Source organism: Lutra lutra, chromosome 7 (assembly GCF_902655055.1).
Source record: "Lutra lutra chromosome 7, mLutLut1.2, whole genome shotgun sequence".
NCBI classification, from domain to species: Eukaryota; Metazoa; Chordata; class Mammalia; order Carnivora; family Mustelidae; genus Lutra; species Lutra lutra.
The window spans coordinates 44,388,918-44,400,958 of record NC_062284.1 but is presented as its reverse complement, the minus strand read 5'-3'; the positions used below and the strand labels follow the sequence as shown (position 1 = coordinate 44,400,958).

General features: G+C 35.8%; 1 protein-coding gene across 4 annotated transcripts in view; it reads right to left on the bottom strand.

Moving 5' to 3' along the window:
• Positions 1 to 12,041, bottom strand: part of USP3 (ubiquitin specific peptidase 3) — a 115,450-nt gene that overhangs the window by 49,717 nt on the left and 53,692 nt on the right. For 3 of the 4 annotated variants that reach the window (XM_047736353.1, XM_047736354.1, XM_047736357.1), the window contains exons 4-7: positions 7,892 to 7,975; positions 4,866 to 4,947; positions 2,750 to 2,832; positions 1,397 to 1,510 (exon numbers count right to left, since the gene is read on the bottom strand). In XM_047736353.1, coding sequence (XP_047592309.1) covers positions 1,397 to 1,510; positions 2,750 to 2,832; positions 4,866 to 4,947; positions 7,892 to 7,975 — 363 coding nt within the window. The remainder of the gene's footprint in view (positions 1 to 1,396; positions 1,511 to 2,749; positions 2,833 to 4,865; positions 4,948 to 7,891; positions 7,976 to 12,041) is intronic. The other variant, XM_047736356.1, reaches the window with a different exon arrangement.

Below are 12,041 nucleotides of genomic sequence, written 5' to 3'. Positions count from 1 at the left end.
TGGTAGGATTCCATCCCTACTTCAATGTCTGGCTTTAAAGTTCCCTGGTGCTTTGGCTCTATCCATAATGCATACTATTCTGACATGTTCTATCCTAATCTCCCTCAGTCACTTAGGCAGAACAATGTCCGATTGTAAAATGGCTTTTCAGAATGTGTGGGGATGGGGTGAATGGGAGCAGGAAAGGGCAGGCAGAAAGAACATTACATTAAAATACATACAAACTAGGGGCACCTGGGTGGCTCAGTCAGTTAAGCATCTGACTCTGACTCTTGGTTTCAGCTCAGGTCATGATCTCAGGGTCATGAAATTGAGCCCCATGTTGGGCTCTGTGCTGGGCCTAAAGTCTACTTAGGATTCTCTCTCTCCCTCCGCCCCTCCCCACCCCAGCATGTGCATATGTGTGCTCTCTCCCTCTTTTTTTTTTTTTTTTAAATCTTATTTATTTATTTGACAGAGAGAGAGATCACAAGTAGGCAGAGAGGCAGGCAGAGGGAGAGGGGGAAGCAGGCTCCCTGCTGAGCAGAAAGCCCAATGAGGGGCTCGATCCCAGGACACTGAGACCATGACCCGAGTACTTTGTCCTTTTTGTAAAAAAAAAATTTTTTAAAGATTTTATTTATTTATTTGACAGAGAGAGAGAGATCACAAGTAGGCAGAGAGAGGGGGAGGCAGGCTCCCTGCTGAGCAGAGAGCCCAATGCAGGGCTCGATCCCAGGACCCTGAGATCATGACCTGAGCGAAAGGCAGTGGCTTAACCCACTGAGCCACCCAGGTGCCCCATGTGTGCGCTCTTTAAGAAAAAAAAAAAAAAAAAAAAGACACACAAATTATAAATCAGAGCCTTACTTTAGTAATGTTAAGATATGAAAAAAAATCTGCCCATTACAATCATAATATAGATCTTCTGAACATCAAATGGAGCACAGCTGCAATGAATTTGCATACATATTCGTTCTCAATAATCACCTGTCAATTTTTCCCTCTCCATATCAAATTGGCTGCATTGCCCCACAATTAATTTGATGACTACAAATTAATTTTATTATCCAAAACAGATTTATCTAACACTATAAGACAAGTGTCAATTCACAAAGACTAATGATATTCATGCTGATCTACATCTAAAACTGATTTCATATCCAGATGTCAATGTTAGAGCTCAAATCCACAAAGACTTAATATGTAAAGAGCTAAATTTATCCTCCTATTAGGTAAATAGAAATAAAAGAATTGCAACAACTATTAAGATCATCAGCTAGACAGTTAAACCCAGGTTTTAGGAGAGTGTTTTAAAATGCTATGCCTATTAACTCACAGAATGCAATGGAAATCACCAGTAAGAGTCACTTGTTTTGTAGCTCAAAGCCAGAAAGGATATATTCTTAGAACTCACACATTGTTATCCCCTTGGCTCCTGGTGTGGTATGTTCGCCTTCCTGCTGTTTTCCCATTCCTTAACTCCACAGCGGGCAGTTCTTTGAAATAACAGCAAAACTGCTCAATGTTACTATTTTAAAAAGAAGGGAAGAAAATTATTAAGAAAAAAAAAGAGAAGAAGAAAATAAAATAAAAGACTTTACTAGGACTGTAAAGAAACTTCTATAAAACCTACATGTGAATTTTTTGAGATATTTCAATTTCTCAAGAAATTGCTTTGAGTTTCCTCATTTACTCTAAGAAAACAGTATTAACAGATAACTTTGTAGAAATGAACAAAGAGCTTAAAGCAAAATTTGTTCAAAAAATCCTGAATTCTTGGACACCCAGCTGGCTCAGTTGGAAAAGCATATGACTCTTAATCTGAAGGTTGTGAGTTCAAGCCCCATACTGGGTGTAGAGATAACTTAAATTTAAATAACTTAAATTTAAATAAATAATGCCTGTTCCCAGGTATTCAATAATTTCCTCAAATAAAAATAAACCATGAAACCAACCATATTGTTTAGATACAAAGTACAGAGTGATAAGGGAATTCAGTAGTGACTTGAATTTCTTATTTGAACAAGACTAGATAAACCAAGAGATAGTACCTTCAAGGAGGGATCAAGTATGACTTCGGCTCCTTATTTGCAAGGTGGCCTTGGGAAGAGAATTTATTCTGGCCTTTGATGCCACATTAAAATCTACAAGTACATGACTTTCAAAATAATTTCTTCTATATAACTGAGGTCAGCCTTGTTGGGGTATTTTATTTTTACTACTTATATTACATTGTAAAGATCTTCTAAACATCTGATCTTATGATCGTATTTAAGACTTAACTAATGATCAGACTAAATTCTTTGAACCCCTGCAGTCCAGGGGTCTATATACTATAGCCCACAGGCCATATCTGGTCCTGGGCCACTGAGCTCTTACATTTTTAGAGTTGTTTAAAAAGGTAGGGGAGGAGGAAAAGATAGGAGACAGACTGTGGGTGGCATGTGGAGACTAAAATACTTACTGTCTTGGCCACTTTAATGAAAAAGTTTGCTGATCTCTGCTCTAATTTATTCAAGAAGCAACAGGAGATAAATAGTAACAACTAACAATTATTTAATGCTGGGCACTGTTCTAAATCCTTTATAAATTATTTAATCTTTCTATGAGGCAGAACTCCTATCCCTAATTTTACCAATAAGGAAACTAAGGTACAGGGAACTGACTGGAGTTAGTGGCAGAGACAGAATGTGAACCCAGAGCCTTTCCTCCTAACCATTTCACTAGAAGCTAACACCAGCATCTTAAGCTCTGATGTTAACAGTACCTGAGTGACTGAAGGATGGCATTCATGAAACATGTGTTCCCCAGATTCCGGAGTCCTGTGGCACAGATGGCAGCAGTGCTTCCCTGCAAAATGGGACAAGAAAAGGCCATCAGTAATACCAAGAGAAGTGTGTTTCAGACATCAAAGCTAAGGCCTATATTTGAAACTCTAGCATCAAGCCAATTTGGAATTGGTCCTTTTTTGTCCAATTAATATTTCAAACTCTCATTCTACATTCTGTATAAGTGTCCAGATATTTTTAGAAGCCTGTTTCTGATCCTGGGATTGTCCTACATGGGAGTACCTCATGGAAGCTTACGAGGAAATCAACATTAATGAAATCCATGGAGTACACAATTTGAAAACCAGGAAGAGCCTTAAAAGAGATGAAGTTTAAGACAACGTTTTCATGAGATTTTATTAAAAATACTACAAATTGATTATGGACATTGGGGATGGTATGCGCTATGATGAGTGCTGTCAAGTGTGTAAGCCTGATGATTCACAGGCCTGTACCCCTGGGGCAAATAATACATTATATGTTAATTTTTAAAAAAAGAGAAAAAAATACTACAAATTAAAAAAAATATAAATATATATACCTGAAATATTCATCCCCAAACCTTTAACTCTATGCCATGCATAAATGACCAATACATGCATTCTTAGCAATGGGATATCAACTTTTAAAAACTACCTGAATTTCCTTTAAAGACCAAGACTTGATTTTTTGATTAGCTCTACAAATGTACCTTAACATCTGAATACTACACCTGTGAAGCAGATCTACCAATCCAACCTGAAGCATCTCTGCCCATAACTCAGATGGCCAGTGTACTTTAGCTCTTTCTTTCACAAAATCCTAAGACTTTAATTAAGTGCATGTCTAAACCTAACTAGCATGACAGCAGAAAGGCAGATGCAGGGCAAAATTACTGATGTATTTAAAAGTATTTAGTGATCTCTAAATTTTATTAATTTATTAACAGATCATACATTGGTAACAGATAGTTATCAGAATGAGGAAGCATATTCTTTCATGGTGACACTGTATTAATGAAGTCCTAAGAGATAAAATTTACAAAACCTCAGACCCATATAATTTGCACTTAGAACCTTTAACAGAAGAAAGCAAATATCTTTGGGGTCCTTAGAAACAGATTATAAGATACATGAATAGGCTTTAAGAACGAACACTTGCTAAATGAAACAAGATGGGATTGGGAGGGAGACAAACCATAAGTGACTCTTAATCTCACAAAACAAACTGAGGGTTGATGGGGGGAGGGGGTTGGGAGAGGGGGTGGGGTTATGGATATTGGGGAGGGTATGTGCTATGGTGAGTGTTGTGAAGTGTGTAAACCTGGCGATTCGCAGATTTACCCCTGGGGATAAAAATATATGTTTATAAAGCTGTAAAAAAAAAAAAAAAAAAAAAAAAAAAAAAAAGAAAGGATGAATACCCAAGTTTTGTAGCAACATGGACGGGACTGGAAGAGATTATGCTGAGTGAAATAAGTCAAGCAGAGAGAGTCAATTATCATATGGTTTCACTTATTTGTGGAGCATAACAAATAGCATGGAGGACAAGGGGAGATGGAGAGGAGAAGGGAGTTGAGGGAAATTGGAAGGGGAGGTGAACCATGAGAGACTATGGACTCTGAAAAACGATCTGAGAATTTTGAAGGGGTGGGGGGTGGGAGGTTGGGGGCACCAGGTGGTGGGTATTGTAGAAGGCACGGATTGCATGGAGCACTGGGTGTGGTGCAAAAATAATGAATACTGTTATGCTGAAAAAATAAAAAAATTAAAAATAAAATTTAGAAAACAAACAAACAAAAAAAAAAAAAAAAAAAAAAAAAGAACGAACACTTGCTAAGGCAGAGGGGGCACAGGAGTAACCCTGATGGAAGGAAGGCACTGACAGATGGACTCACTGGGATATTCAGTCACATCAAGAATCATTAGTACAAGTGGCAAACATTTTGTAAAATATCCCAAATCCAAGGCATACATTTATGAAAGTGTATAAGGAGCAACATTAATGTTAGAGTTGTAATAAAACAGTGACTAGATCGCAACCAATTTTTACATTTGTATATATTTAATTACTTACATTTACTTTTAATAACTTGCTGTTTAGTGATGAGTTTTCCAAAAGTTTTCTTTTCTTATGCCTGTCAGCTGTAAAAGCTGAGCTATTAAAACACAAACAGATAGTCAAAAAGACATTAACACAAACATATTAGAAAGCAGGTTAAAAATTAAACGTCACTGTTCTAAGTATCTGGGGTATAGAGCCCTGCCTGGCGCTTAGGAAGGCCAGGAAGTGACCTGTTAGGCCCACTGTTGCCCACAAATATTTGAAGTAAGAAGTTCTACTTTCCTTGGCAATCCCCACTACTCCTCTAGCAAGGTGGGCTGCAAGCATCTACCACTAGGCACTTCCCAGAAAAGCTGGCCAGGTAGATGTAGTCTGTGAGACAATCCCTCTCCACTACCACTACCTGCCTAATTGACTGTGAGCCTTCAAAAATGAGAAGCCCCATTCCTCACATCAAAAGGAAAACCCTTGTCTGATACGTATTCTGAGATTTAACATTAAGTCTCAAGTACTAAGCTTCTTTTTTCTTAATTTTGATACAGATATCCTGTTTTGCTCCGTTGTCATAACAGATTATGATATAATCTGAATTTCTGAAAAATAATTATAGGCACACAGATACATATAAATTAATTTGATTCAGCTATGTTACAAGGGGTATTCTGAAAAAATTCTAATTACATGGATATTCTGAATTAAAATTTTTTAAAATTTTTCTTGATGAAAGAGATATATTGCTTAAATTTTATCAGAAAATAATTCTTTCAGAAGGTCATTTTAAAATAATTATGTCAGGAGACCTAATCTAAAAGAAGTAAAAATTATCATTTTTTACTGTTAATACTGTTAAAACTATAGTTTCCACTATAGACTAAAGCCCACACTTGAACAACACAGACTTTTAAAGTCTGCTTATTCTTTTCCATCTTCTAAAATGTACCAGGGTAGTCCAAACTAAATGCAGGATTATTTAATTTCCACATGAACTCTAGTATCTTTGGAGCATCAGATCTAGTGACAGTTAGTTCAAAACTAAAAATCTTCTTAGGCAACACCTCTGAACTGTAGGTATATCCCTCTAAGAGTATCAGTGACTGTAAAGTAAGAAAACATCAATTCCATATATCACAGTGTCAAGTTATTCCTTCACAATTCTGTAAGTAAAGAGGTTCAATCGTAAGCAAGCAAGCAATTAAGCGCACGCGCGCGCGCACACACACACACACACACACACACACACTACTTAGCAATAAGCCTAACAGTTAACTTTCAGTTTTAACCTACATAAACAAAGCATTCAGCTTTTTAAAATACAAGTTATTAAATTTTACCCTCAGCAATTCTCAAAATGGCAGAATTCACCAGATCCACAGTGTCTAATAGGGTAGCCACTTACTTATATAAACTTAAATTACCTAAATTTACATAAAATTAAAACTTCATTTCTTTGGTCATGCTAGTCACTTTTCAAGTGCTCCACATAAGACTAGGGGCTACCATACAGGACAGTGCAGAGTATACAACACTTTGTTCACTTCAAAAAGTTCTTTTGTACAGTGTACTTCTATAGGATATGCAGAATAGTCTAAAGATATATAAAACACAAACACATTCACAGTTTTGAAACTGTGGTTTCCACTACAGACTAAAGGCCACATGTGAAGAAAAATGAACCCAACTAATATTTTTCAACCTAGGAGGACTGCAAGGAAGACTTTTTGGTGGGACCCAACAGAAGTGTAGACAAGGAACTCTGACATCTTTTACGTGATGAAGTGGTCAGTGGAAATAAAAGATTTGATAACTGCATAAATGCATGCTCATTCTTGAATGTCCTCTTTTCCCTTTGACTTAGTTCTGATACATTTATTTGGGACTGACATGGTAGTATCTCTAATCCTAGGTAGGGCTTCTGCTGCTCCATTTCAGATTACAAGAAGGAAAGAAGCACTTTGAAAAAGAGAGGAGCCAAAAGATAACAAGCCAAAAAGTACTTTAATTCAAAGTGTTTTAACGAGTTTAGATTTTAAAGAAATCCATCCTTCTTTCCTTATCAGGTTTATAATCTATTTAGTCAACAAGACATGCATAAAGACTTTGGTTAATGAAAACGATATACTGTTTTATTCAAAGCACTTAGGCTGTTTCCTCTCAATATAGGATTTAAAAACATTCTGTTGCCTTAAAGTTTGCTAAGGGACTCCTCCTTTTGGTATGTTCTCACAACAGTTTTTAACGTCAACTGTCAAAATAAATTAGATGGCACCTGACAATCAGGCATGATTTACACAAATTTCACTGGAGTCAGCAGTCATTCCAGGGTCATGCTTCTATCCACTGCAGCTTCAAAGGCATCACTATTTGGATTTCTGTTTTACTGCTTCAACTCTGGGTTTAGTGAGTTTTATCTGAATAACCTATCTGGCTATAGCAAAAAAATTCTATTCATATAAGTACATTAATTTCTTTATGATACAAGGCATTTTACAATCTATTGTAATTTCAAGTCACACATACAGCCCCTAACAAAAGAGGAAAAGAAGAAACTAGAATGCTGTGCTATTCTATAGATGCAAAGTGGACAATAAAACCTAATTTCCCTTAAAAATAATGCATAAATTTTAGTGCTTCTGAGAAAACGTCATAAAACAGGCCTGACGAGGATTTTCTAATATCAGAAGTAATCCATAATAATGTTCTATCATTTCATTCCCTTTCCTTACACCTCCAAAATTTCCCTGGCAAATCAACTGACCAGAGCTTATAAATTGGTAGGCAATAACAAAAAAAAATAAAAAAAAAAGGCTTTTGGACTCTTGGCTATGATTTATGATAAATATTAAATGAAATAAATGCTAAGCTATGACCATTAACTATGGGCAAAGTTTCAGATATCCAAAGTTTACTTTATTAACATTTCAATCACACTAAAAACATGACGAAGTTATGGAACTCATTAACAAAACTCCCACCCAAAAATGTGCAAAGATCCCTCAACCCTATTCTATACCCTTCCTTTCCCAAGGCCTATTACTTACTTTTCCAAGTTCTGTAAGTGTTCTCTGACTTTCTGTACCAGTCCCAGCTTGGTGTCATTAACCACAAAATCATCACAGCGATAACTGCAAGAAAAATATTAATCAATGTGTGCAAAGAGCATGAGGAAACCACAGTAATGAAATCACTAACAGGCCAGGCTACTGCCAAGATGATCACATGGCTCTGCGGCAGTTACTGTCGGTGGTAAATTTAAAGAGAACTTGGAATCCACAATGGAATGTTTTTTAAGAGCCTTTTTAAAAAGCCACGTAGGCGGGTGCCTGGGTGGCTCAGTGGGTTAAGCCGCTGCCTTCGGCTCAGGTCATGATCTCAGGGTCCTGGGATCGAGTCCCGCATCGGGCTCTCTGCTCGGCGAGAAGCCTGCTTCCCTCTCTCTCTCTCTGCCTGCCTCTCTGTCTACTTGTGATCTCTCTGTCAAATAAATAAATAAAAAATCTTTAAAAAAAAAAAAAGCTACGTAGGCAATGAGCACTAGCTTCTTTTCACGTTTTTACTCAAAAGCTCAATTCCTCCTTCAAAAACAAAATAAGCTGCTATATGTGTTACATTCTTTTTAGTGGTGCATAATACATGGAAAATAAAAAGCACCAAGTCGATTCACATAGCCTTAAGCCTAAAGCTTTCAGGTCATAGTCCCAGCTCAAAATAATAGGGAATCTGGGGGGAGAAGAGATTTAAATGAAGAGCAGGGAAAAGGTAATCAACCAACAGGGACAGTTAAATTTAAGGGGGGAAAAAAACTAAAAATAAAGCTATACATTTAAATCAATTTAATTAAAATAAATTGAATTCAGACAGTTGAGAATAATCTTCATTCTGAGGTGTTAGAAAATGAAAGTATAAAATAGTGGCTACATCTTTTAGGAATCTGATAACTGCTCTGAAGAAAGATATTTAAGGTGTTCTTTAAAACTGATATTGTGTGTGTGTGTGTGTGTTTTAGTAAGTCAATAAGCAAATATAGGGACTCACAGGTAATAAACTTCACCTTCTACATTAGCATTCAATTTTTTTTCCTGGAATGAGGCCAATTTTAACAAAAACAACTTACAAACTAGTACCAATATATTATTTTGAATAGCAGTTTTGTATAAAACTACTTATTATAACTACTAATAATAATGACAGTAATGCTGCCATTCTGAGTAAATAAAACTTTGAATGCATAGCAATTAGTAAAAATTAGGTCATCTCTAGAGAATCCAAAAACATTTCTTACATATCTGAAATCAGTCTATTAAACATGAGAAGAAAATGGAGGAAAGTAATGGGGAGGAAAAAAGGTTACATGGAAAAGCATGTCTCCTAAAGTCTTTTATTTACAGAAGTTAAAATTTTGAGTGAATGCTTTTGAAACTTTACCTAAAAAAGTAATATATATGTAATTACTTAACACCCCTCCCCCATTAACTGAGTACCTACATTGTCAATCAAGAGTCTCTAAGGTATTCTCCAAGTTTCGTGACATTTTCACAAATAGTAGAAGCTATCTTTTACATCCTGGACTATTTCCCTATGATCAAAGTACCTGCAATGGCAGGAAAATAATTCTTTATCAGTTTTATAAAATGTAAAATATTAAAATTAGTGAAAAGATTTAATTCCTTGCTTCTTTTCAGCATAATGTTGAGAGAGTAAGGTCTATGCTGTAAATTTAGACTTAAGGCACCTACTCCTCCAAGAAGCTTAAGCATTCACTGAGAGTAAAATTATGCTGCTACTCTAATTCCTCCTTTTCATTTTATGTTTGCATAAATTTATGCACGTATTACAGATAAAACAAGACTCAGTATTCAAAACAAGAACCAGGCTAAATACTACTGTTCATCTGGGAAATGAAGTCTTAAGAGCAAATTTAGATAACCTTTCATGTATTTACAGTATGCCATGATCTCTAATTGAAAAGTGAACTCCTGAACCACCACAAAAAAAGCTCTTACTTTGTTTAAACAAACTGTTTCCAGTTAAATTAAGTAACTGTTTTTTTTCTTATTAAAGTAAGTCTTTTTGGAGCACCTGGGTGGCTCAGTTGGTTAAGCGTCTGACTCTTGATTTTGGCTTAGGTCACAATCTGAGTGTTGTGGGATCAAGCCCCTCCTCGGGTTGCTCACTGGGCGTGGAGCCTGCTTGAGATTCTCTCCCTCTCCCTCTGCCCTGCCCTGTTGCTCTTTCTAAAAAAAAAAATATTTAAAAATAAATAAGTAATTCTTTTTGGTGTGATATGGATTTAGACAAGGAATAAAACATTTGTTAAAGTAACATTTTTCAGATACTGAATATAGGTTTATTTATGGTTTTGCTCCATTCTAAACTAATCTGGATTAACTGGATCTAGCTGCTTCTTCTCTCTGAACTTACATCATTAAAGTAAATAAGCTGCTCTAGACTCTAGAGCTGTGCTAATGTGGCTGATGCCACTTAAGAAAATTGAATTTTAACTTTAAAAAAAATTCTGATTGATACAAAATGTCACTTAACAACTAAAGCAATAAAAAAATACTTTTCCACTAAACACAATTTTATGGTTTTGACGAAGCTATATTTCGCTTTCATTATTATATCACCTAAGATTATTATATCACTTATATCACCTAAGATGTATTGCAGTGTACATGATGGATCCATGTGTCACTTCTAGTATTACACAAGCATATCACCAATCTAGTTTGTGTCAACAGATGGCTATTTTCCTATGCAACAATGCAGCACTACAATGTGTTTATTTGAATATTTTATGCAGACAGCAGAGTTACAGTGATAACTATGTAAATAGTAACTGGTAGTTAAGCTGAAATGCTTATACATTTGCTAATACAAATTATTTTTCTAACTTAAAAATTATGAAAAAATTTTAACTTTCAAATGAAGGCACACTAATGAGGCAGTATCAAGTGGAGAAGGTATGTCACAAATTTTACAAAGGATGGCAATATGATTTGTTGTAGCAGAGAAAAATGAGTAAGTTGTATAAAAGAAGTTCTAAGATAGGGGCGCTTGGGTGGCTCAGTGGGTTAAGCCTCTGCCTTCAGCTCAGGTCATGATCCCAGGGTCCTGGGATCGAGCCCCACATCGGGCTCTCTGCTCCGCAGGGAGCCTGCCTCCACCTCTCTCTCTCTACCTGCCTCTCTGCCTACTTGTGATCTCTGTCTGTCAAATAAATAAATAAAATCTTTAAAAAAAAAAGTTCTAAGATAATATTAAGAGTCATCTTCAGCAAATGCATATTCATTTAATAAGAAGTTGCTTTTCAACGGTAAAAAAATAAAGCAGCTAATGAAATTAGAATTAAACATTAAACAAAAAAATGTTTCCATGATTATTGAAGGATCTGAGCTTATAATTCTGGCAAACTATAAAATGGCTGGGATTCTTGCTCAAGAAAAAGAAACATTTTTAGATGGAAAGATTAAAAAATGTAATTATCATTTCAGTTAAGGGAATTAGGTTTTAAAATTTGAGGAAAAGATTAAAAAAGATATTTCACAAAACATGAACGATCTTAAATTGACCCACCAAGTGAGTGTCAGTGAATAAGAGACTTTTCTAATAATATTAAAGATCAATTCAACATCTGAAAAATTGCAAGTACTTTTATTTTTAGCTTTAAATGAGCTTCACAAAGATACTGACCGATTAACATTCTGGTTATGTTGTGTCTCAACTTCTAAATTTACAAAGAAATGTCTACATCTAATCAATTGCAAGTTGTAGATACTGTATGTTTTAATCTTTTACATCTGTCACTTTCAGCTAGATAGGAAAAAGTTTCTATCAAGACAGACAATGGGGGAGCCTGGGTGGATCAGTTGGTTAAGGGTCTGTCCTCAGTTAAGCGTCTGCCTTTGGCTCAGGTCATGATCCCAGGGTCTTGGGATTCAGCCTCATATTAAGCTCCCTGCTCAGTGGGGAGACTACTTCTCCCTCTCCCCTGCTTGTGCAGGTACATGCACTCACTCTCTCCATCTCTCTCTCTCTAAAATAAAGCTTAAAAAAAAAAAGCTTAAAAAAAAAAAAAAAGACAATGGGCAAGCTATGTGAGATCTAAAATCTGGATTTACTAGATTTCCCTTATTATTATATTTATTTCACTGTGTGACACATATTGAAAATATTTGTGTTCTGAAATAG